This window comes from Gambusia affinis, linkage group LG20 (genome assembly GCF_019740435.1).
Source record: "Gambusia affinis linkage group LG20, SWU_Gaff_1.0, whole genome shotgun sequence".
Taxonomy (NCBI): domain Eukaryota; kingdom Metazoa; phylum Chordata; class Actinopteri; order Cyprinodontiformes; family Poeciliidae; genus Gambusia; species Gambusia affinis.
Window position 1 is genome coordinate 11517538 of NC_057887.1, and position 27002 is coordinate 11544539.

At 38.5% G+C, this 27002-nt stretch overlaps 1 protein-coding gene across 7 annotated transcripts in view; it reads left to right on the forward strand.

The window, feature by feature from the left end:
- The window catches only part of tanc2b (tetratricopeptide repeat, ankyrin repeat and coiled-coil containing 2b), a 161290-nt gene that overhangs the window by 21110 nt on the left and 113178 nt on the right, over nt 1-27002 (forward strand). For 6 of the 7 annotated variants that reach the window (XM_044103025.1, XM_044103030.1, XM_044103026.1 and 3 more), the window contains exon 3: nt 15730-15832. In XM_044103025.1, the coding sequence (XP_043958960.1) occupies nt 15766-15832 (67 nt within the window). In that variant the 5' untranslated portion in view covers nt 15730-15765. Of the gene's footprint in view, nt 1-15729; nt 15833-26252; nt 26506-27002 lie in introns of those variants that run through there. The other variant, XM_044103032.1, reaches the window with a different exon arrangement.

Below are 27002 nucleotides of genomic sequence, written 5' to 3' on the forward strand. Positions count from 1 at the left end.
TAGCTGAAAAACAAACTTTCACACTAAAAAGAACCAACATTTACTCTTCTTCACTCAGTGAAACCTTCCACACTGAAGACAGTAATTGAAGTGTTGTGCATTCACTGAGTTGAAAAGAAAAGGCATTTTTAGTTGAGAATTATCTGATTAAGATCATAGGACTATTGCCAGTGCCGCTCTAGGCGCACACTTATTCAGATCATTTCAATGTTATTATATTCAACAAATTCCAAAGGACACACATTTCTATGCAGACCAAAATACAGCGAGCACAGTACTGGTGTATAATTTTGAGAAAACAGATTCAGTTACAGAGCAACGGTTTGAGTTAGATATTAAAATCTAAACGTAGACTAAGTAAGGTTCTGCTCCTATAGACCTGGATGTAGTTTCTGGTCTGCTTGATAATGGCTTCGGTCGCAGTTCCCAGTTAACAATTTTATTATTTGAGGTGGGAAGCTTCTTAAGGATCAATGTATTCTCCATGGGCTGCATAATGTGGGGCAAACATGGTCTAGGGAGAATACTATAAATTCACAAGGTAACCGCAACCTGCCCTTGAAGTGGCTTGTGGGCAGGAGAGTAGTGTGTCATGTTTAGCCCAGAGACAGACAGACAAACAGACAACTGCAACTACCTTGTTGCCTGTGCTGCTGGTTGGAGAGCGAAGCCTCGGTGTTTACTGCCTCGTATGTTTATAGCTACAAGCCGACCCTAATTGTCATGCAGGTCATTAAGGCATGTTAGGCTGGCGGCTTTGAAGCTGGACACATTGAATATCTCTGGAATCATACGGTCTGGATGAATGCAGCTGGGGAAACATTGGTAGCTCCTTTTAATAAATTTTTTTATATTCTGTGAAGATTTTCTTGTTTGTGTTTGGCTCCTGGTTCACAGCTTGAGTCCAAATCAGAGCATATAGCACACGCAATGTTACACAATACAAGTTACTCTATACAATTACTGGCACTCTAAAGTGAGGGGCATTTTAGAGAATTTGTAGAGAAAAGTTTAATTATTTCTCCATAGCGAGCTCACTGGAGGCTCAACCAGAAATGTGCGGTTATGTTGGATTTGAGGAATAATAAGGAGAAATCTGTATTGTGAGCTGACTGGACCCTACTTTAAAAATACATAGAGGTAAATTTTAAGCACTAATCTTGGTGATTACGGCTTACAGTTAATGTAACCCCAAAATTCAGATTCTCTGAAAATTAGCCTTATATTTAATACAGAAAGGTGTGAACACAAGCTGTAAATCATTTGCAATCAAAACTTTCAGTACTGTCCCTATTCAAAACCCTATGAAGGATGTTGCCTTTGTCAGGGTTTCCCACAAAGTTTTTCCTTCAAGTCAGCCTTCCATTAATATGAATAAAAAAATGGCACCAAAGAAGAAAAATCTATACGCATTAATCAAAAATTTGGATTTAATCACAACTAAAATCAAGACGGAAAGCCTTATATGTACAGATTACATATTCTATTGACATATTAGTTATTTTATTTCATAAAATTTTCAATGTTCTTGTTATTCAGGTTACTAATGCATGTTTTTGTTTTTCATATTTTCCTTTCATTTAACTTCTTATACATATACTTGGAGCTAGGTCTCTCTATTAATTTGTTATATTCCAATATTATGAGGAAGGAAATTGGGGGTTTTCAATGGATTAGCTAGTTATGATCATAACAAAAAAAAATGCTTAATGTCTGAATCTATGTGTATTAAATCCTAACATGCTTAACATAAAAAAACCTTGTGAATTGACTGTGTCTGTCAGAACTGGTCCCGATCTTTTTTCTTTTTTTTTTTTTTGTGCATTGAGAATGTTTTCTATTGATCGAAATCTATCATTTCCTGACGTGACTGTAATTTACTGCTGTGTGTTTAGACACAGTGCAACCAAACCACAAAAAATAAGGGCTTGTTGAGGAGGCAGAAAGTCTCTGAGAAAAAAAGAAATATATATATATTTAAATTATCAGCACAGTTATTTCCAAACCCTGCAAACCTTTTCTTGTCATATTAAATTCAGCCAGCTCCTTTGTGGTTTATGGTCACTGTACCATTTAGCAGGTTTAATCTTTTCCCACAATCACCAGTATAAATCATATTTAAGGCTAAAGGGAAGCATAAAACGTTATCTGAGTTTATGGGGGAACTCCTTTGGGACTGTGTTTGCACAGGTTTGTTCAAAATCAGCTCCTCCCCTCCTGGTTCTGCCTGCCGCCATCAACAGCTGGACCCAACTAACAGCTGCTGCCCTTCCCCCAGAATCTAAAATCTAAAAAGCAACAACAGAAAGCCTGTCAGTTGTATGCTTTGTAGCTGTGCAAATTGTCTCGTAACTAGACTGTAAATCTGTGTGGTTCCCCTTGAACAAGGTCTCACTGTGTAGATTAATCTTGTTGAAAGGCGGGGATGCTAGCCTAAAGAAGAGAAGTTTGAAGGATTTGTTAGTATTTGTCAGAATCATAATTGGCAGTGGTGACCAAAGCTGCCTTTCTATTTAGGTGTCTGAGACGTTGACAAACATGCCACCCACATAGACAGCAGACATGCATGTGGCTGCCATTACCAATTATTATGTGCAGACATGCCTGGTAGGGGTCCACATTGCTGTTCTTGGCAACATGCCTACACAAGGTTCAGAGTGTCAGTTTGCAACATTAGTTTTCTTACAGTACCCTTCCTTATGGCTGCATTGTCTCATTAAGTTTGACTGCCCAGTTGTAAATACTTTACTGTTTTAACATTGTGCTTTCCATTCATCTGATTTGAAATAATAATTGTGTTCAGTTTAGTTTTTGTTGTTGTTGTTGTTGTTGCACTGTGGCAATTCAAATGTAATCTCAGGATTGTGTACAAAAAGAAACAGTTTCGAGTCGTATTCCTACTTAAATAATGAATCTGAATTTAAATAATCACTCTAATTCAGTCATGTTTTGAGCATAAATTTAATGACATACTTTTCTATGATCCTAGTTTTAATGCAGTGCAGTCAAATTCAAGTTACAGAGCCAACTGGTAAAAGGTTATGTGTCCAAGAAAGCCAAGCAGATTAAATCGACAGCAATCCCTCATACTCCAAAAATATATGGTGACAGTGAACGGATGTTAAATACAGTAGCGTTAAAAGTCTGTGCACCCTAAGTAAACTGAGACATATTTTCTGTATTCTGGTAGAAAAAAATGACAAGGCTGCAAAGAAATAGCACAACCTTAATCTCCTACTTTTTTTCCCCCACTTTTGATTCATTTTCTCACATTTAGTCTTGTTCAGTATAAAAAGTTGGAACTGAAAGAAGGGGGACATCATCTGGGGACTGAAACTCCAAGGTGGAGTTTTGGAAAAATAGGCGGCTCTTTGCTAGAGTGAATGTCTACCATGAGAGACTGAAGGATTAAAGGAAATATGCATGAAAAAAATCAAAAGCAACACTTCATGTATGTTTTTGATAAGGGTCATTATAACATGATGTAAAGCTCAGAAAAAGTTCATTTAACATAATATACCCCTTTACGTTTTCTCATTTCCATCCCTTAGCAAATACGTTTGCAGAGAGATTACAAAGGATCACGTTGATCAAAATTGTGAAGATATTGGTAGTAGAAGCCAATAAAACTAACTGCTTTATTAGTAAAATATTCCAAATAGAAAAACCATAGTGTGCAGTTAGGAAATTATATTTATTTTTTATGTAAAAACTATATTGGCACAGAGAGGTACAGATTTTTGTAGCAGGAACGTAGAGGCGGTTGGCTTATCTCTGGATCATATATTTTAAGTCAAGTTTTGATTTGTATTTTATAATTTTGGTGCAGTTAATGTGCAGTAGTAAAGAAATGTAATTTTATTTTCAGTTTATTTTAATAAATTTATTTGATAGTGTTGAGTATGCCTTGATATGATCTCAGTGTTTGCATGCTTTAAACAAGGGCCACCATTCTACACTCCATAATGTGCAATTTGTTTAAAAAGAAGAAATCCATATGTAAACAAAGCACTCTATAGGACTTAAATGAATCACTGCTGAAACAACCCAATGTCTTGTGAAGAGAAACAGCTCAGATGCGTTTCTGCAAAAGTAAAAAATAGTGCAGGTCCTTTTAATGTGGATTTCTTTATTTTATTTCAAAGTTTCTTTAAAGCAATGTCTTCAGTGTGGGAACAGTATAGAAATAAACTGGACCCATGTTATTTTCCACCACCTAAATCCAAAGATTGACGCACAGTGGGTTGATTGCTGAGATCCAACAGACATTTATTGGCTGTCATCAAACTGCCATCAGAGGTCAGTTGCTTAGCTATCGTGCTAATTGGGTCTCTGTTTCTCTTGGTCTTGTCTGCGCCTTCAATCAAACGTCGGTCGAGTCTGACAGCAGTGCAGTTGTGGGCTGAACGTGGAGAGCAGGTAATTTAGGATGTTTCCTGTGCATCCTACACGTCCCCTCCCACACTATACTCTGATCTGGGTTCTGAACTGCAAAACAGAAATGCTCAGGGTGTCCTTGCCCTTTTCAGGCACAATAATTTGTTTATTATTTTGTTTATGTGTAGATGGCTGTGGATTACAAAAATAAAAAGGTTTTTATACAGCGTTAGATTCATGCTGGAGCACACACATTATGGGCTGTACTTGACATAACTGGGAAGGATGTTTTTTGAAGTGCCCTGTAATGAAAGAGGCCATGATGGGCTGGAGCTTCTTATATTTGTGATTAACACAATTAGCACAAGTAGCATTGCTAAGACAACATTTTCCATGCGCATTCTCTGGCGCATAGATTTTGCATGCATACAACCTAATGCCACTGCTAATGATGATCAAATGTTTGGCTGAAACCTAAATTGCATCAGAGACAACAATTACACATATAACTCCATCCTAGGAGCATTTATGGAATTCAAATGGCATAAAAAAGCAACCTCTTTATAACAGTTTTAGTCACATTTATCATTAAAATGTATTTTCTTTGCTCATATAATTCTGCAACATTCAGATGCAGTGTCCTGAATTGAACTATCCTCGTACATTTTTAACACATAAATTTTGCAGTTTTGCAACCTTAATGATGAGAGGCATCTTACTTATAGTTTCCTTTTGAAACAGCTTAACATGACTTCTGATTCAATTTTAAACTCCTTTTGGAAAAAAAATAAATAAATCTTTTAAGATTTTCTTCACTGAATACAACCTCCACACTGAAGAATGTTGTTTTTGCCATATTTGAGTTTAATGCCTTAAGCCTATCTTTTTTTCACAGCATAAAAATAAAGAAGATAAAATATTTGGGGACATAAAGAAAGAGTTCTACATGAATATGAAAATGGAATAACAAAAATGGCACCCAAAACCCACAACATAAACTGGAAAGCAACAAACATTGATTCAAATCTTTTTTTTTTTTTTTCACTCTTCTTCCACAGTGTGCTAAGTTTTAAGTATGCTGGCTAAGCTGATGTGATGACTGCTTGAGGTGAATAAATAAATAGTCTTTTTTTTTTTTCAGAAAAATTTGACCTTAAAAAAAAAAAGCACAGCAGATTTAGTAAATTTTTCTCTTATTGACCAGTTGCCACAAACCCAATAGCTGCAAGGCTTTTTAGGGTCTTTTTTCCTAATTATATTTACATTTAATTAAAATGAGATACTATGATTTACATGTCACTCCATTTAATTTGCAAAGCTCTGCAATGTTTTTTTGTATTGCCACATTAAACTCTGATTGCATAAAGAATAAGGCTGAATTAATAGTAGTACTGTTAATTTCTGGAACATGTCATTGCTTTTCTTTCACTCTTGACTCATTTGCATGCTAAAGGCAGGCTTCTGCTGTATGAGCTGTCTGTGGACGAGATGAAAGGAGATTATAAGGGTGGCTGCTAATTCACGGTGGACAAAGAAGTTCTAGACTGAATCTGAACGTGTTGGCGGTGCACACACAGAAGTGGAACAATGCATAATTCATCAGGAAACAGATTCATCTACCGTCTCGGTCGACATGCGTCTGCTTCATTGAAAGCAGGTTGGTGTGTAGTGTGCCGTCTTATTTCCCCAGATTGTGAGCAAAACAGAGGCTGTTGTCGACAATCGCTTTCGACGATTGAACCCGTTTTGTGACTGATGTAAGTGGGTGAGTGTAGTCGTTGGCAGAAACTCAATTTCCAGCTCAGAATGCCATCTTGAGCACCTATTCCACATACCTACAGTCTCTTTCCATCTCCCTCCTCCTGTGTGTTTGATGGAGGCTCCTCATTGATCTGTTCTATTCTCGTCCTGTGCTTTGAAACCATACCCTGACATGAAAACTTGACATTCTGTCTTCATCGGCCCTTTGATGGTCTTTTGGATTCACGACTCACACGAAATGGGCTGAACAATATTAGGAAAACACGCGGTTGCATGTAATTATTGCGTTTTGTGATGAGGGTTTTAGGTGCAAAAAAATATTCTAGAAATGAACCCTTCAGATCAGTTTAAAAAGTAAGCGACAAACCAACATGTGAAAAAGACGAAGAAGAAGCCAGAGTGTGACTGTTTCTCTCTGTCCAGTACTGAGATTTTAGTTCAGACTTTTATAGCTCATAGAAACGATGACTTTAGCTCAATCCATTATGGCTACTTCAGAAATGGGTTGCTAAACTCCTGAAGTCACAGATGTTTAAAAAAATATTAAAAGGTGCTATTGCTAGTATTTAAAACTCTTAGTGGTCTTGGAGTTATTGGACAAAGCTGCTAACATCATTTGAAAAGAAGGCAGCTCTGGAAGGAACATCGTGCACAAGCATTTTGCTAAATACGTCTTCAGTGGATTAAATTCTATCCAATGCAGAGCTTCAAATATCTGTTTATATTTTTAATTAAAGCATTATCCAGTGCAACAACAGCGTTTTCTGCACTGACATTTTGTCTCGGATGAAGACAGCTATAACTCAGTCCATTCATGAAGCAATTTACTCAGTCCCCTTGCGGCTTTCCTCCTCTTTAGCAACCATACTAAGCCTATCAACCACTCTGCAGCAGTTCATACACAATAGCCCCAGGCAAAAGAAGTTCAAGGCTCTTATCTGGCTCTGCTTGCTTAGAGATATTAAGCAGCTACAAGACCTCATCGTCGGGCCTCTGGCAAAGTGACATGTAGCTCTGAGCATTTTCAGAAAGCCAATACAATGGTGATGTTGCTAAAAGAGGAGTCATCAGGAACTCGGCTAAGTTTGTTGTGCTGCACTTCCCTTTAAATTGCTGGATTACCCAATTTGAATTCTATGGATAAGTCAGATTGCTTTGTCTCCATTTGGGATAACGAGCTGAGTCCGTCCCAGCATGCACAGGTACAGCGCCGCGGTGTTGGTATGTAACCAAATGTAGCGTATCGTAAAAAAAATAAGCACACATTTAAAATATAGTTTAGAATTACTTCACCAAGATCTGGAAAAACAGAACACTAAAAAAGCAACCTAAGAACGCACCATCCATGTGATGAAACTGTGGTGGCAGCATCAGGATGTGGGGATGTTTTTCTCAATTGACAAAATATGCAAAAAATACTATAAACAGATTTAAATTATACAGCATGAATAATACATTTTAAAAAGTATATTATGATTAATAGCCATTTCTTATGTTACTGCACTAAAGAAAAAAAATGTACAGACATATTTACATTTTGGCCAAATATTTTCCTTTAATAGCAGTAACCTTTTGAATGAGTTGCTTGTAGATTAGTGTGTTTCTGGCTTTGCAGCATTACAGATACCCATGAGCAGCAAACCATGTATTTTTGATTCACCTAATTCTGATTCACCTGAAGTTTTTACACAAATAAACCGACACTTTTTCGTGTTTGCCAAACTCTGCCATTGCTACTGTTGTCTCCCCTCATAAAATTCACAAAATTAAAATGTTTCTGGGAAATGCCAAACATCAATGTCAGACCAAACTGCACTGTATTCTGAATGATTACAGTACATTCAGAATGCAAACTCCAAAACTACTTGCATGGGTTGGATATTTCTCCTAGGCTTTACACGGCCGGCTTGCTGCTGTACTGCATGGACATTGACAGATATTGGAGTTACTTGCTTTCATCTCATGGAGTGTGACTCGGTTATTTACCTGATCGATCAAATGTCAAAAGAAGAGCTCAGTGTAATGTAAATATAAGCCACAATTATCAGCTCAATGGGGAAATGAAGTGAGAAAAGAGGGTGTAAAACCTCCGAGAATTAAATTTCAGCATTAACCTGGTCTAGAGACTCCAGCTGATTGCAAATCCGTCAGTCTTCATGCAAACGTGCACTTCTGCCAAAGTTGATAACCTGCCGTTTTCAGCCTTCTCATGCCCTGACTCTATTTGCCCCTTTAAGCTGCCTGTCATCAAACTGATGTCGCTACTGGAGCCCTGCTGTATTCACTTTAAAGGGATTGAGAGGCTGGAGGAGTACAGATTTATGCAAGACAAAATTGTCTCCATGATCGACATGTCAGGGTTGGGTTTCAAAGTCAATCATGTGTAATAGGCGATTTCTTATTTCACAGTTCTGACCTATTCATTAATTCACGTGTGGCAGCAGCTCTTCTGAATGACCAGCAGGTGTAGCTCTTTGAATAAAGAGGCAGCATACAGAAGGAGATAAAGTGGAGGAGAAGCAGCAGCAGCAGTGGGGAAGTTTGATTGAACCATCTTATTCAGTCATCTCCAGTGGGACGTTGCATTTAAGTCAGTGTTTGACATTTTTCAGAACATTACTCTGTTTATCGATATATCTTTGAAAATTGCTTCTTATTAACCCAGTGGTTACTAAGCATTTTAATAATACAGTGTGGAGAACAAGTATGTTTTACATTTAGTCTGCTATTGCTTTTTTTAAATTTTTTTTTTAGTCACACTTGTATTAATCAAGCAGTCTGTCAAATTTTAGTATATGGTAAAATATAACAGGATGTTTAAAATTGGAATTTTTATTAAGGGAAACACTGTTAAAATCTGTATGAAAATATAATTGCCCGCATTTTTAAACACAGATTAATTACAGTTGTCCACATTTTTGTGGTACATTTTTACTAGTCACTTAAATAGCAACTGCCTGACAACATGAAGTGGGCTCAATGGTCATGACATTTTAGAACAGCTGAGAAACAAAGTGTCAGACATTTACCAGTGTGAAAAAGTTCACATCACTGTTTGTAAGGCTTTGGCTGTAAGCAGTTATTTGCAAATGGAGAAAATCTGGCACAGTGGTGAATTTGTCTCAGTTGAGGTCAGTGTGGATGATTCGGCAGTAAGAAAGAGACTGGGGAAAATGGCGTCCATTGGAGAGTTTCAATGAAAAAACTACTGCTGACTGAAAAGGAAAGAACCAAGACCTGCTTGGTTATTTTTTTTTTAGAATCCACGTCAGAATGTCTTATTAAAAAAGAAAGGTTTTGAGTGGCCTACTTAAAATCTACACTTAAATGTGACTTAGATATGGCATGACTTTAATAGGTTTAGGGAAATTATTTCTCTTCTTAGGACCCGGTAGGCTTAAACAACTTTTCTCCCACAATGAATTAAAACATCATTTGAAAAACTGCTTTTGGTCTGTACTCGTATTGTCTTTGTCTAATGCTCAAATTTGTTTGCTGATGTAAAACTTTGAAGTGTGACCAAAAAAGCAAAAATTGAAGAAAAAAATCTGTAAGTGGCTGAATACTTTTACACTGCCTGGTATCAGTTTCTTGACATCCCTACTTGGAAAATTCTTAGAAGCTATTTTCTTCTCCCTCATAGCTGCTTCTTAAGAAGTCTTTGCTCCATGCAGCTTGCACACACATTGTTGCATTTGTGTTGTTGTTCTCAGGAGGCTGAAAGTAACGCACCCATAACCTAAAATCAGAGCTCTGTTGTCATTTTGTTGTCTGCAGTGGAAAATGCTTTTTTCATAAATCTCTTATGAACCACGCTGTCTGCTTTTAAACAGATTACAAAAAGAACATGCTGCAGAACTTGAGGAGGGTGGGGTGGAACTGTGGTTAGGTGGCTCTGAGAGAGAATACGTTCTGTGATTTATTTCTGCCTTCAGTGTGGTGGAGGAATTTTCTTCACCCACCTACATGCCTACCAATATTTCATTCCATTATTTAGACTTACCCAGGCATCCATTGTTTCTTAAAAATTGTAATGAATAAAAGGTCATGTTAGTGTATTAGTACAACTCGACTTGGCTTTGGCTGGTATGGAGTATAAGGGGAACGGCCCTGACCCATAACTTGTTGGTCCTGTTTATGAGGAATCACCTGAAAAGGTCAGTGAAGCAATGCAGCCAGGAATGCAAGAGTCCACATATCTGAACTAACCTACTAAAGAAATCTCTTTGAACGCAGGATGTCCACTGACAGCTGTTTTCTGAGCATTTCAGGTTGGTCGGTCAGTTTTTCATATTTAGCTACAAAAACTGAAGGCGTAACCAGATATCGGGATACTAAAATCGCAAAATATTTTACTCTAATCAGTTCCTCTCCACAATACGGTATAGGTTCTGTGCTGCGTTTAGATTGATCCAGTTTGCCGGCTGATCAAGGAAAGCAACACTGGTTATTAAAGCAGGTGTTGGCACTTTCTGAAGTGTGGGCAGGTGCCAACTCTTAATGAAAGATTCAGTTCAATTAAGATTCAAGAATATGTTATTAATCACAAACAGAAATTAAATGTTGTGACTCATATTATTCAAGGTTATTTAAAGACTTGTAGAGTCTGATTAGCATCTTCGTAAATTTTGCCAGAGGGAAGCATAAAGGATTTTTAAAACGGCTGTGATAATATTGGACTTTGAACCACCAGGTGACATGACTCCCCAAAACCATCCCTGACAGTAGAAATGTCACACTTTCCCTCAAACATCATTCTGTTCCTTTTCACTCTTCCTCCACAGTCTGGTACCTTTGTATCCAAAGGAAATACAAACTTTGCTTTCATCTCAAAAGAAGATTTTGTCACCTTTTTTCCTTCCACGCAACTTTTAATTCATATCCCTAAATAGAGCTCTTTGTGAACAGCCAACTTCTGTATCAATGACCTCTTGTTGCTAACACACATTGAGAATGGTGTCAATGATATCCTGATAGGTCAGTGTCAATTCATCCGTCTTCCATGACTGTGTATGCTGCAGTGGTAATAAAGTAACTTTTCTGTTCGAAGAATATATTTTTTATTATTCTTCTGTAATATTATCATTTCATTACTATGTTATTATTTTTCTAAGAAACTGAAAGTGAACTGACCGTTAAAGAGCTGTGACTTCTTTAGTAACAGTAGAACCATTGAAAAAAAATTAAAATCAATCTGAAAGTGTTGGAAAAAGCCATCAGCAGGTCGCGGCAAATCCTAAAAGTACTCTAGAAAGATGAAGAGTTTTAGCAGTTTAATTTTTCCCTGCAGGAGGTTTGGAAACTGTCTCACCTGTGACTGATCACGGCCACGTTTGGCTCATTGTGATACAGATATCATCACCTTCCCCTCAGCAGCGGCACAGAATGAAAGGACATAAATCCATATTAATAAATAATCCATTGCGGGGCAGGAGTGAAACTTTGTTAGCAGCAACCCTGAGTGGTTTCTGCATTGCCTCGTGCAACTCCGACGGTGAGAGCCAGGCCCTGACGCTTCCCGTTATTGATATCAGTGTGATTTATGGGGCTCTGTTCCCATGGCCATCTTCAAACTGGAGACTATGATTTATCCCTGTCTGATGGTGGGGAGTGTCTACCGCTGGGAAGATAAGGGAAGGTTTTTTTTCTGTTTAAATGCAGATGGTTGTTTCTTGACTTTACCGATGCGATGTGGCAGGAAGGTTCTGCTTTAATAATCAGGTCCATGTTTACTCCTCCCCCTCGAACTGAAGAAATGATTGGATTCTGGGCTACTTTGTCTCAACGAGACTGCCGTTATTAGATAAATAGTCAGAAATCCACTCCTCTCCGCCATTGTTCTTATTTGATTAAGGTTTGACATTTATGTTTCCTTGTCAGACTGACAGATTGCGCTGTAATTGCCTGAAGGAACGTGCATCCCTCCGGGCCCGCAGCATTCGTCTTCCAGTTTGTCGATGTTTCATTTATCTTGAGCTGCTCATTGTTTTCGATGGGGGACATCTAATTAGATATTTTAAAACTAATTTTTCTTCCATCTTTAGGAACAGCACAGTCATTTCTCTGTATTTATAGATTTCTGGATCTGTTCACATGTGCCCAATTTATGCCTGAGACAGAATTCATTTTAATCTCTTTAAAGTCTTTTGTGTCTGCTGTGGCTTTTGTTTTAATGTTAATCACAGTAACAGCCCTCCTCTGGGAAATGTGTTTGTCCACCCCTCTCTAATCGTATCATTGAGTCTGTGTGGTTTCCTTTCGGATGGGTTTTAATTCGAAGGCAGAAGGGTAAGATGAGATAAATCCAATTTGATGCCCTGTGACACTGGCCTTTGCCATCTCTGGCCCCATTAAAGGCTACTTCATTGATTGAAAATAAGCTTTGTAATTAATGGAGGGTCACAGCAGATCTTAGGCCAGGCTCAGACTCAGAAGAGGGAGTGCATGCACCTTCTGCTGGCCAGATTTCTTTTGTGTTAAAAAAATGTAGAGGCTGATTAAAATTTAACTTGTACATTATAAAGATGCAGTATAAACCATTTAAGGTAATGGTATTGTGTTAACTCAGATTTCTTAGTGTTATGCCATGGTATTTGTGAAGCATAAATTAAGCAACCAAGAAGACCATGTTATTGTCATAGTATCTCCAGAGGACCTGCAGCACAGGTCGCAGAATCTGTTGACAGGACAACTATTGGTAACTCTCCACAAACCTGGCCATTATGGAAAAAGAAATGCAAGATTAAAATCTTTGCTGAATGCTGTGAGTTTGCATTTTGCCCCTAACTGTGTAGGAGACAGCAAAAGTGGAGGAAAGAGCTCTGGTCCTATGAGACCTGAACTGAACTGAAACCTCCTGTGGGGATGCTCTACAGAAAAAAAACAGGAGTTCACAGGCACTCTCCATTTAATATGACTGAATGTGAGCTACACTGCAAGGTACAATGGGCAAACATGTTAATTTGCAAACATGAAAACCCTTCATGGTACTTTTTTCTCTCTATTTTTCTGTTTTATATTTATTACATCACACAAGATCCATTGATTTTGTGGCTATGATGTGTGAAAAATTCAGAGAATGAATACTTTTGCAAAGCATCATGTGTTGGAGCATGTTTACAGTGTTTTATTTTTCCAGCAAAGCTTACAAGCATCTCAAGCTGCTTGATTCATTTTTCATTAGAACAAACAAGTGTGCTGTTTTAGTCACATTAGCTGCTGAAAGCCGCTCATGCAAGCCTGGGGAATGTGCCTTTTAAGTGGGTTTTAACACACAGAATGAGCATTAGGAGCAAGCTGTGGAGGATCCTGAGATGGGCTGCATCCGCTTGCGCACATTTCTGAATCTGTGAGAGCATGCTGCTTCTTGGCTTCCCTTCATAAAGGCCGGCACAGAGGGTCAGAGAGAGTGGGAATGGTAGAGGTGAATGCTTACACCCTCAGATGAAACGCTGTGTGTGAGCTTCTCTCTCTTTCGCGCTCTGTCCTGTCCTGTTTAGATTTGAAACATTGATTCTCTCTTCCTGGAAACAGACAGCAACATCTCTTCTCATTTTCTGCTCTGGCAGCTTGTTAACGGCGAACTGTCGCTCCTGTTCTGCTCATGGTTAAACATATGGAAACACATTCACTGGGATAGATGAAGTCATCTTTGTTGTATTTTTTATTTTTTTTTTTATTTCTCTGTAGCCCTTTTACTGTGAGGAGGAGCTGACAGAGTTACAGTGGGTATTTACTGACTGAGTCATAGCTTTTTAAGATTTCAGGTTAGTATTACCACAGCTTAGCCGATGCCCTGCAGGCCATCCAAACCAGTCATAAAGGGGTTGTTTGCTGTTTCATATTGAGCTTGAGTATTGCTACATTGACTCTTACCCTGCTTTGGAATATATTTACAGATCTGACCTGTTGTCTCTATTTCTTGTTGGTTGTGAACCAGCGTGGTATAAATTGACTAGCTTCAATTTAAAAAAATAAAATAAAAAAAACATAAGAATTTGTTGCCACCTTAAATCTGTGGGATGAATTTGATGCTGCTTTTCAACCAACCTCCAGCTGGAAGAGAGGATCTCTTGTGTGTCTGCATCAGGTTTTCTTGTCACAGTCAAGGACCGACCTAGATGAGATGAACTCTCATAAGCTTTGCTTTACGTTATAAAAGTCATAAAGTTCACCGCTGTTTCCAAGAAATCCAGAAACGCATTGCATAAAACTTGAAATCCACTAATGCGAGTTTTGTGGCCGATAGTGCTTCCGTAACGGTGATATAATCCGTTCCTCCAGCTTCACTCACAGTGGAGGTAATATGAAGATCGTGGGTGTTTCCAGACCCTTTTACATTCAGTGGGATATCGTAACTGTGGAGAAAAGTGGGATATGAAGAAGAAGAAGAAGAAAGAGGGCTCTTCAAGAGCTTTTCCATGCTTTTACTCTCTTCTTTTTTTTATTTATATATTTATCTATCGTTTGGGTCCGCAGCTGGACCTTAACTGTGGGGACTTTACTGAGTAACCGCCACTTAACGGAGAACATCTGCTGCCATGCTCTTTACTAAACGAAGGGCTCGGATCAAAGATATGTGAGGCACTGTGGAGGAGGGTACGGGTCGGAGGAAGTCACTGACTCAGCTGTGAAAAAGAAAATATTGTCAGAATATTGACTTTACTTTTTGTTGTATGCTAGTGCATCATATTAAATGATTTATTATTATGCTTTCTTTTCTCAAATGTTTTACAGTAGATTCTATAAACTTGGAAACTTTTTTTTCTTGCTGAATAAACCAAAACTGTAATGAGGAGTAAGACTGAACGGCAATCACTAACTGCTAAATACATCTGATCAGTTCTCAGGTGTTAATAATATGTCTTCTAAAAATGAAGATGTCATTCCAAACTATAGTGAATCCAGGAAGACTGACCTAGACCTTTGAGTGGTAAACAGGTTGAATTTTTACTGGTGTTTTGCTCATACCAGCAATTCAAAGTGCTTTTTACTTCTGCTGTTTTCATTGCTTATTTGCGTTTCGGTGTCTGTACTCGTTTTTGCCTTTTCCCTTCCATCTCCATATATGCTACTGAATTAGTTTGGCTCTTAACAATTGTTAAAAGTCAAACTAATTGATTCATTTTTCATTAGAACAAACAAGTGTGCTTTTTTAGTCACATTAGCTGCTGAAACGTCACACTTTTTCAGCAGGTCAGCTACCACTGACCGCACTCTGTTTACCAAATAAACGTGAAGGCTGGGGGGATCTTTCTCCACGATGTGTTGTAAACCCACTTGTACTTCCTTCTATTCTTCTCTAATTACGAGGAGGCACTTGATCTCGCAATTTGATGACGGAGATAAGATCAAGCATTCATGAAAGGGATTTTCCCCGCTTCAGTTTTCTGATACATTAACTTCTTTTGAAGCTTCCCCTCTTCTCTCCTATCTGGAGAATTTAGCTGTGCAGCACTCTCTGATATCGCCAATAAAGCTTTTAACTGATTATTTCTACTGTTGACAGTCGGATTTCCGTGCGGACATCCGACCATGCTAAAAGGCTCCTTCAAAAAAGATTAACGTATTTTCTCTGCTCTCTCCCACCAGGTTTCTTTCTGTAGTCGGATCTCCGCTGCTGCAGTCATGTTTAGGAACAGCTTGAAGATGCTACTGACGGGGGGGAAGGCCAACCGCAAGAGTCGCAGCAGCGGTGAGTGTGTCTTATGATTCCCGTCACAAACAATGACTCATCCTCCTGTCAGCTCCGGGAAGGCGTCAACAAGGTTTCTCGGTTTATTTTCAGAAGCAGAAATAAACCAAAAATCGACAAATGTGAGCTAGTGGATTAGAATATATTCCCTTTTTAGAATTCATTTATGCTAGGTTTTCTAAAGTTTTACATAAATAAAAATCTCCAAAGCTTGGAGGACATTACCCTGTGTTTAGAAGGTTAGATAACTCTGGGAAACCCCCATTGGTCTATGTGAATGTGGAAACCATCAGACTGCGCCTGTGCAGGAGGAGGAACGGGTGAAACGGGATGGTAACACCACTATTATTTTCATCTTTTCTCTTTCAAGGCTTTTGTCAGAACTTAAATCCGGCTTCTCTATGGTATTTAAAGAATGCTATGCCAAGTGGAGCAGCACTGTGAATAGTCATTTTAAAAGCACAACAGGGAATTTCCAAGCCAGCCCTCATTTTTCAGGCTTTCAGTTAATGGCTTTCTATCTTGTTGTTTAAAACTTGACACTTTTTAGTCATTGCATTGATTAAAGTTGATAAATGAGCCATGTCAGAGGTCTTAAGGTGTGACGGCTGAAAGGGAATTTATTTACTCTTATTTTGAAGTCAGAAGAAAACATTTTCTACAATTTTCAGTAAAAGGTGACCTATTGAAAGACGGGACATTCCAGCTTATGACACTTCACAACACTTAGCATTTGCTGCTGAACTTTTTATTGACACTAAACTACCAGAGTTTTTCATTTTTCATTGTTTTTGAGAAATCTGTACTATAGTTGTACATTACCACTAGATTAATGTAGATGTATGGGGAGTGATTAAACCTGATTCAGATTATGTAAAACACAGTTTAACACCAATAAAACATATATTTAAAAACACAGAACTGTGTAGAAAAATCCATGCAATTATTTTTTTTTCACACCAAAAACTTGCATTGCCTGAGTTAGATTAAGTACTATCGGTCCATCTATCCCTGTTTGTATTACTATTATTATAAATACTATCATTATAATTATAATTTGGGATTAAATTCAATATAAGAACCCAGCTTTCTCACTTCCATGTGGACTAATTTGTTACTACTTCAGTTTAGTTATGTTCATTTTAAAACAACTGTCCTGTTAAAGTTTCAAAACATTTTTGTTCCCCTAATTAGGGTTTTGCTTCGATCTCTTTAGGTGCTTTCCCTGCTTTAGTAATATGTGCCAATTTGACAAGCAAATTATCACAAAATGCATCTCATGTCATCTATTTAACTTCATTATCAGACATTAAAAAAAAAAAGTATTTTCTTTCAAACTCTTGAATAAATGCAACCAAGTGTCTTGAAACTCTCTGAAGTAGAGGATTTCCCAGACTGCAACAGCCCAGAACAGGTGGAACTACTTGAGTGTTGTGACGTCCTTGTCTGCAGGGCTTCAAGCTTGAAGAAAACTTGACGTTACCAAATATTGTGCCGTCTCTGCCTTTAGCATGTGCAGAGTGGTGCTGCGTGACGGGAGTATCCTCTGGTGTTTTGCTCTCTGTTGCAGTCATCTTGCAGGGAGTTCGCTCATCCCAGCAGACAGGATCTGTTCTTGCAATCTGTCTCCTGCTCTGCAACATCTGTACCATGTGTCTCTCTGCCTTTAAGACTGTGAACACTTTCTTAGAAAGCTTAATTAAGCTGCATTTAGAAGCACAATCAAAACGAGACGTTCGTTGGTCTAATTCTTTCAGGGGCATAACAAGGCTGGCTTATCTGTATCTGACAGGCAGGGAGCGCTGCTGCTGCTACTACGGAAAAAAGAACTTGGCTCAAGGAATGGAGTTTTCTCTCAAACAGAGCTGCCGTACAGCATGCACAGACTGCTGAAAATCGGTTCAAAAGAGAGATTGTGAGATAAAATAAAGCAGTTTGAAGGCTTCTTCAGACTTTAGGTTTGCTGCAGCCCACAGTAGAGAAAGCCACCCGCTAATCTGAACAGAGTGGAAAAAATGTCTTTGCCACTAGTTGCTATGGTGGTGAGTGGCAGATTTAAAACTACAGAGATAATCTTCATTTGATTGAGACGAGGTTAAGATTTATATAATTGTTGTTTTATAAAAGACCATTTTCAGATACCAACAAATGGGAGTTTCTGTGATTTATATCTTGAAAGCGAAAAGCAATAATTCAAATTATACAACTTGAAATTTTTCCTTTTGTCTCTCTGTTGTCATATCCGATGGATAGAGCTGTTATGTTTTAGCAAGGCTCTGAGTTATTTTTCCACCACCATCATTTCCATCCTCCCATCAGAGGGGTGGAGAAGTGGCACTAGACTTGAAACAAAGTCAACAGCCTGACACTGCAATTACAGTTATGGCATCGGCTGATTACAAAACGAGAAATGGGGTTGAAAGGTTGGTGTGTCTGGACAGGAAGATTTTGGATGACTAATGGGCTTTTAGAGGGATGGGATGAAGAACTGTGGTTAGGAATTTAAAAACAATGACATGACCTTGCACATATCTTGCTTGTCTAGGGTAAAAAAAATATTAGTTTCTTAACAATACAGAATAAAACATTCTGTTTTTTACGAATCTAAATTAATATACTTAGAATTTAAGAATCTAAGTTAATGTTCTTATGTTTGCTTGGCAAATATAATTCTAATTATATTTCACTAACAATGCTTTATTTAATCAGATACACTAGAAAACATGAAATGTGGGTTTTACAGATTTCAACAACTGCATTAGGTCATTTGACAGCCTGTTGCAGAACTTGATGAAAGCTTCTGTGGTTATTTTGGCGGGCTTTGTGATGGGAACTTAAACTAGATAAAAGTAAAACATTACAACAATAGCTTTAACATAGATTTAGGCAAAATGAGAAATTATATGGTATTGTAAGCGCTACCTCTGAGAAAGTAAGACAAGACAACTTAAAAACAAAATAATATGGAAAAAGCTACTCCAGCTCTGCTTGTATCAGAACTCTCAATTTATTAAACTCCATTGCCTTTTTTAAGTATCAATTAGTATCCGAGTATTGATTTGTTTATGAACAGTTCCAGTTTCCTGCCAGTTCCAGTAACTCTAAAAGTCTGAAGGCAGCAGCAGTTTGACAGGAATCAAGTTGGCCCCCTCTAATTACAGGAGTCTTAATTGATGGCTCATTCTCCACAGTAGTTGAAAAATCTAATTAGAGATCATCAGATTAGCAAACATGCTTTGAGATTCAAAGCACAAGCAAGAAGTGACACAGCAAGCAGGGGCCTAATGCAGTCTAAATGTGGTTACTGTGCATTTCTGAACAACACGTAAAGCCCGGCTGCACCGACTACAAGTTCTCATAATGGTACCAAGCTTTGTCTTGTTGCTGTTGTCGTGGTTGCTGGTTTAAAGTATTTCTGTTCTGCACAGTCAGTCCTTATTAATTGATTTTCTACATGGCATAATTCAAGACTCTTGTTACCACTTTTCTGCTCATTTATGGCTTTCTTAAAATCCCACCAAACTGCTCTAGTTTTCATTTCACTCTTTTCTCTTCCACCTGATTATCATTGTAATAAATTAGCATGTGTTATCAGGACGTTTTTGCAACGCCTCTCACAGTTTCTGTGACTAAACGTATTTAATGACGCCTTGGCATTTCGTGTTTTAATTTATGTGCAATCTTTCTGCAAACTCTGATCTATAGATCAACAATTATCCCCAGCACGGCTCGATTTCATATCATAAATTTTTTACTTTATTTCTGACTTCGCTTAGACATTTATAAACGTCTGCAGAGGGGTTGATGTATTTTAGAGTTGAATAAAGTCTGAATTTGCGAAACATTTATATGCAGATGTACATTTACATATATATTGCTTGCTCACATTCAAAACAAGCTATACAATATCCACCATTAAACATTAGAGGCTGGATTATACGCACTGAGATAAAAGGTTTGTCCCTGCGGAATATTATCAGATGTAAGAAACTCCCGGAGGAGGGGCAGCGGCTGAACAGGAGCCGATTCTGGCTGATCTCCACGGAGCGACAGATTGGCACCGACTGCTCCACAGAATGTTCCCTTCCTTCCTGTATTAATGAACCAAAGGAAAAGTGAATGGAACCAGATCCTGTTAGCAGGCGGCATCACCGTCCTCCTGCAGAGGGGGGTAGCTGACTGAATGTGGGACATCTTTTGGTCCCATTCACCACATATTTGAAAATAAAAAGCAGCCACGGCTGTTATTTTCAGTTTCAAGAATGTGTCTTTTAGTAGAATAATGATATTAAAGGAAAAAAAACAAAAAACAATTGATCACTGATTAAGGTCAGTTTTGGATATCTTGATGAAAATACATACTGTTGGTCAGAATGTGGCACAGCATCTTCAAAATATATATACAATTCAGTTAAATTAAGTTTTTGATCATTATCTCCCTAATTCATCTAAATAGTTAACTAATGAGAAATTAAATAATATGCTGCGTTTAGCTTCATGAATAAGAAATTATTTGTTTGTAGGTATGAAAAAAGTAGGAGGGCTAAAATGGGAATGTGGTGGAAACAAGTGGGGATATTATTGGTTGAACTGGCAAATCACTTGGACCTGTTTTTTCTATAAGCGATGACTTAAGTCATTTGTTTTATCATGAGCTTTTATCATGAGCATTGCTTTTATCATGACAATGCTGTAAACAATATAACTTTGTGTGGTCTTAGAGCATTTTTTATGAAGTTGCACCAAGAAACCACATTGTGCTGGAATCATCCCATTTTTATCTTGATGAGGCACGACCAGTCACTGGCTGGTCGGACAGATCGTAATTTTGCTCTTGTTTTCTAAAAATACTGACTTGTGGAACATTATTAATACTCTCTGACACACTGTAAGATGTTACATCTGCTACTTAGTCATTTTTGACTGTTCAGGTCACAGCAGACTGGAAAAAACAATTTGAATCCTGTTCTGAGACATTCTTACCCTGTAGATTTTAAAGAGAAATAGTTGATGGTTGGGCATAGCTTTTGAAAATGCTGTAATCAGAAATTGCTGATTTAAAACCACTTGCACAGTAGAGAACATTTTATTAACCTCATTCTTTATTATGCTGTGGCTCAATAACCTATTTGTAGCGCACTTCACACAAAGAGTCTGTCAGTATGGTTCATAGCTGTTGAAGGGGGAGCTTTGACCTTTTGGTTACTAAGAACAACGGACTAATGTCTATGACCTTCTTCAGCTTCTTCTGCAATGTCATTTAACTTTCACCCTTCAGCTGTTGACATCCTGAGGTGCCTTTATGCTGTGTTGCCTGGGCAACTGTGAGCAAACACAACTGTCCTGTGAGAGTAATGGTGCTATGTTAATACACGGGTCCAAAAGAGAGTTGGTTGCATTGAGTAGTTTCTCACATTAAAGACAAAAATGTTTACCTATTTCTCAACAAGCTGATTTTTATCCTTGTTAGAGGATAGTTTTTCATGTCTTCTCTCTCTTTGCAGAAGGCTAATTATTCCTTCTGAAGCCTGCAGAAGCACGATAAGCTCTTCTTTACCAACCTTAGCAACCTTCCTGCAAAACTAAAATGGATAAGGAGAAGTCACTTCCTTCGTGGGGTCAGACATAATTTACCAGTCAATCAGGTGGATGGCTTGGATGCTATAAACAGCTAACCTCATGAGCTGGTACCTGTGTCCTCGTCTGGGTAACTGTGGTAATGAAAGCGGTGCCAAAGCGAAAGCACACTGAAGGTCAAAGACCACTCAGACTGTCGACGGAGCGTCGAGAGGGTGTGGGGGCTGAGATAGACGAAGTGACCGAAGTGTCAGAAGCAGCTTTCTGATGTCTTGTGGAGTGTGGGAGGCACTTATGGGCCCATCATTATGCTTCAACGGAGCTGCATGATGCACATACCACCCTTGTCTCAGCCGTCCATACGCTTTTACTAAAGGACCTTCTTTAAAGTCCTACACAGTCAGGAATGTGACAGCTTGGAATCTCTCCCACCTTCCCAAACAACCACTGCAATGTGAGGAATTACATAGATTTTACGCTAAACCGTATATGAGATTTTTTAGATCATTTACAAGTATAATTCTTACTTCATGTCATGAGAAAATCTAATTTCTATCATGTGGATCTTTTTTCCTTTTTAGCAAGAAATACGTTTTGAAGTTTTTATATGCTACAAGACTGTGGTGATTTTCCTGAGTAAAGAAGACTCAAACTTAGTCCTTAGTCTGGTTGATTCATGCTGTGCCAAACAGAAAGAGCAAGATTTTCAGCAAAGGCACTCATCATTTTGAGCTCCCAACATTTCTGACATATAAAAATACTAAATTTTGAAATGTTAACAGCCTTGAGGACACCTGAAAGTTAAGGTAGAAACTTCTAAAATGTTACATTTTGCAACACACTGAATAAATATACTCACATTATAAATTGTTGCTTTTTTTTCCAGTGTAAAATAAAATTTCAAGGCTTTTTGTACATCTCTGCCAGGGGTGCCAAAACATTTGCTCCCACCTCCAGCAGTGTTTCATCTCCGGCAAAACCACCGACACAGAGATTGGATGAAGAAGGCCACTAGTGTAAGCACAGCTGCTGCATGCGAAAGCGAGCCGACAATTTTTTATGGCAGTTGTGTTGCATCCAATTACAACAGGTGAAGCCCGAGAGGCTGAATCTGCCAGACTCACTAGTGTGTTATAGAACCAACTCTCAGTGTTCTTAGTATGGAAGTATGAGATGCCTGCTTATATCAACACGCTGTTTCAGTCGAAAGCACACTGCAAAGACCCTATTCTCTTAAAGCCAACTGCAGAATAAAATAGAACAATGTGGTTGAGTGTATGATCTGCTGTAATAAGCCACACTCACTGCTGCTGATGATACTCGGCTGCTTGTTGCTCCATTTCTATCACAATCGACAGTATAATCACAGTGAAGCACGTCCTTGTCAGGGTTTTTTTGCATTTGTCGAGCCACAATTCTGCCTTCGTCACTGAGTACTTCTGGTTCTGTTCCATGTTGTGCAAAAGATTTAAATCGCCTCTAGCTTCTGTATAGTTAGACATAGTTTTGATCTTTTATGGTGTCCTTTATATACTGTATTTTTAAGGCTTTACACAATTTCTCCATGGACTTATGCTTCAAGGTACTGACTATGGATTGAAATCTGTCCTTTCTTTCGTCATCCGTCATGTCAACCCACTTCTACAGCAGAGACAGCATCATAAATGTCTTATCTGGACTAAGGACTAAGAAGCACTAAGACTAAGAAAAACCAAGGGTTTGCTGTCTTCCTTTTATAAGTGAAGGTAAATTTAGCATTTTATTTGAAGTTGAGTGGCCTGTAAACTGGCTTGACCTAAACATGAGAAGATATTTGGAGTAGTAGCCAAAAAAGACCCAACAATGTGGACGCACTGAAGGCATGCGTAAAGCAACTGAGGCTTCCTTAACACTTTAGCCCAGGCTGTTGGCCTCCATCCCCTGCTAAAAGTATTAGGTGCCTATATTGAGCAGTGAATCAACACACTTTTCATTAGGCTGACATTTATGTTTTAAAAATTAGATCAGCCAGCAAAATCTTGATGAGTCCATCTCTTGTTTTTATACCTAGGCAGCTAAAATCCTTTGCTTAAACCAATCTCTTCACGATCCAGAAAGAATTCGAGGTATGAACTATATGTAATGACTCTAACCTATGCCTACTCCTGTACAAACTCATATTTTTCTGATTATGGTAGGTTTAGAAGCCATTTTGTGGCTGAATCTTTGGGTGTTGTGACCAAGAAACTGCCTATGTCCAAAGAACTCAACGAAGCCTGGAGAATGATTCTTTAAGACTCGGGGAAACAAAGACTGCCTCCCCGTAAGCTAAATATAAAGAATGTTTGACTTTCATATAAATCCCTTGCAGTTATTTGTGGGATTTTTTCCCCCTCAACTCTGCGACTACCTTCAGCAGGGTCTTGAGTATCCCACTGACAGCAGTATGATGGCTGCTCTCACAATCTCTCTGAGTGATTTCACTTGCTGTGTTGGAGCACAGTGACATTTAAATAGAGAGCTGCTCTGGAATCTGTAGGAGTCTCTCTCTCTCATGCTGCTCTTTTGTCATGGGAGCCGTACATTTCAGCGTTAGCGGTACGGAGTGGGCAGCATGACGCGTGGGTAAAGAAGCGTTGGTATAACCTCTCCTCCGTCTCTGATCACAACGTCAATAGTGGTAACTCGTGCATCTTTTCTTTCCCTCACCTATTGGTCTATTTATTTTCTTGCTTTCCTTCTATGGCTCTTATCCTCAATTTCCCTTCAGACATTCAAATAGGCTTTCAGGAGAAAACCTTTAGGATGTTTTAGGGGTTCCGGACTTGTATTACCATTCTTCAACTAAAGATGAAGGCTTAATGAAGATAAGAGGGTGAAGTGTGACTTATATTTAGCAGGTGTTACTACCCTGACCTACATATTGTGTTGTTTCCTTTAATGGCTATTTTATTGGCATTTAATGGTTGTAAAAAGATGATGATGTACTTGAGATGATTAAGATCTCAGATTTTATTGAGGAAAACAATATGTGGAATCTGAAAATGGATTTTTCAGGCAACTAGGCTGATAATTGTATTTGTTCATGAGAAAAAAAAAATAATTGTCTTTGAAAGGTAAAGAAATGCTACTTATGGAAAATAAAAATCAATCCTGACTTCTTTTTTTTCCTTTACGTTTAGGCAAAACCTTGTGAGTTTTATAGCCTTGAAAATGTCAAACTTTAACGACACTTATTTGCATATTTGGCAGAGCTAATTTAAATTGAAGCTTAATGTGGGCCTACTTTATCCATTCCAAACCCAGTTTTGATGTGTATTTTGAATCATTGGGACTCCCAACTTTGCCTGATTAAAGTAAGTGGAAGAATGGAAGAATTTAAAGTATTCCCCCTCCTTCATTATTCCATTAACTTTGTGCACAACTATCACTGGGAGAATAAGAGGGTTACTCTCATTCTTGAGAGATACTATGGTATTATTTGGTTTGAAACCCATTAGGTTGACTCGTGAACCTTTATCTTGTAATTTTGGAAAAAAATTAAATTTTGATCTTTGTCTCATCTGACCACAGGTACTTTTTCCAATTAAATTAAATTTTCCATGTTGGAAGCTGCAAATTTCAGCTGAACTGGAAAGTGTTAGTTTAGAATGAAGGGGTTCTATTTCTGTTTACACCCTCCCAGTACAAAGTTATGAAAAACTTTGAACAGTCGTCAAAAAAAAAGTGTTCAAGTAAACTAAAATCAAAATGAGTTTGGGACCTATATTCCAATTTAATCCTATGTACATTTAAGTTACATTTGCTATGTAACTCAAATGTCTGCAAGTGGAATGATTGAAAAACATGAATTAATGGATGCGGTTTGAAGTGGAAAAAATCTGTAACCTCCTATAAATTCACATCATGCGAACAGCAGACAAATGTTAGCAAACAGAAAGCTGCTTGAAGTCGTTGCAGATTTAGCAGCTGGAGTGGAAAATTTCCCTCTGGATTTCATGCAAAACTAGATGCATAAACAATAATCTGTTTGCATCATGTTTGCCAGATCAAGTTTGCGTTTACAATTTGTTTCTCCTGCCCTGCCCCCAAGTGGCAAAAAGGAAGAGACTGCTGTGCTCTGGAAAAGTATTTGTTTCTGTTGCATGTTTCTTCCGCTTTTGCTTTTTTTGTAACGCATACCAATTTAGATAGATATTGATGTCAGACAAAGATATGCTTAATATCTAGCCCTATGTGAAAATGCAATTTCCCCTAAACCCAATAACTGGTTTATCACTTTTGGTGGCAGCAGTTTGGTAGTACCAATTTTTGCAAAATGTAAGAATTATTCTCTTATGTCACAATAATTTTCTGTAAAGAATTGCTTTAATTCATCCATATTTGAGGGTTGTAAAACTTGGAGGGCTAGTTTAAGATCCAAAAATTGGTCAGTCCAAAAATTGGTCAGTAAATTGTAACTCTTAATAATTTTTGGTTGGGAAACTGAACTGAGCTTCCCCCAAAAAAATCCAGTTAATTAGTTGATTTGTGATTTAACACAGTTACTTTTCACCAAATTTAGATGATTTTTTTTGTGTCTTTTATCAAATATTGTTCAATCACACTTTTTGTGATTGAACAGCATGGCGAAACATTTTGGATTTAGAGATCTTTGGATTTTAAATGGTTAAGGAATTCCACTCTGACTACAGAGTGAGAGGGAGGATGAGGAGGGTTATTGCTGCCAGAGAGTGAGAAGAAGAGGAGGAGGAGGAAGAGGTGGGAAGCGAATGAGAGTGAGAGAGAGTTGCCTGTCTGCTCGGGTTTGTGGGTATGCGAGTATATGTGTGCGCGCTCGGCTCGGCTCGGTGAGTGTATGCGTGCTGACACCTGGTGCTCGCCCTCCCTCGCTGCTCACATTGTGGAGAGCTCTCAGCCTGTCTGGACCGTTCTTTACCTCTCCCTCTTTTCCTTTTAATTCCATCCCTCTATCTTTTGTTCTCTCTGCCTTTCTCCTCCTTCGTTGTTTCCTGCTCCTCTCCGTGTCCCTACAGCCTCTTCCTTTTGTTCAGGACCTCCTCCACCATGCTGCGGGATTTTTATTGACTGGCCAAACATGCGCTCAACTGACTAAGGTGAGCCGGATGAATCGGGGCAGGAGGGCGGATGGACTGCCCATCTGATGTTTTGAATTCAGCTCTGAATATAGGGAGTGGTAGGGACAGACTACAGAGGAAAACAGGCACTATTCACCCTGTTATTTGTTTCTGTATATTTTTGTTTGCTTTAGCCTGCAAGTCTGAGCAGCAATTGATGGGAAAAGCCTCTGTGTAGGTGTCTCAGCTTGTACTTTGAAAGGTGAGGGGTTCAGCTGTGGGATTGAAGAGTGTCTATGTGTTGTTTGGTTTCTGACTGGTGTCAGCAGCTGGTGTTAAATCCCCACTTGATGATTTGTTTGTTCTGCACTGGCTCCTGCGCTTGGAGTCACCTTGACCCGGGCTTTCACAGCAATTTGTGTCTTAGCGGCATCGTGCCACACCTAAAGCATGAGAAGTGTGTGTGTGTGTGTGTGTGGGTGGGGGTGCGTGTGTGTGACAGTGTGTGTCACTGTCATAAAACACTAATGGTGGAA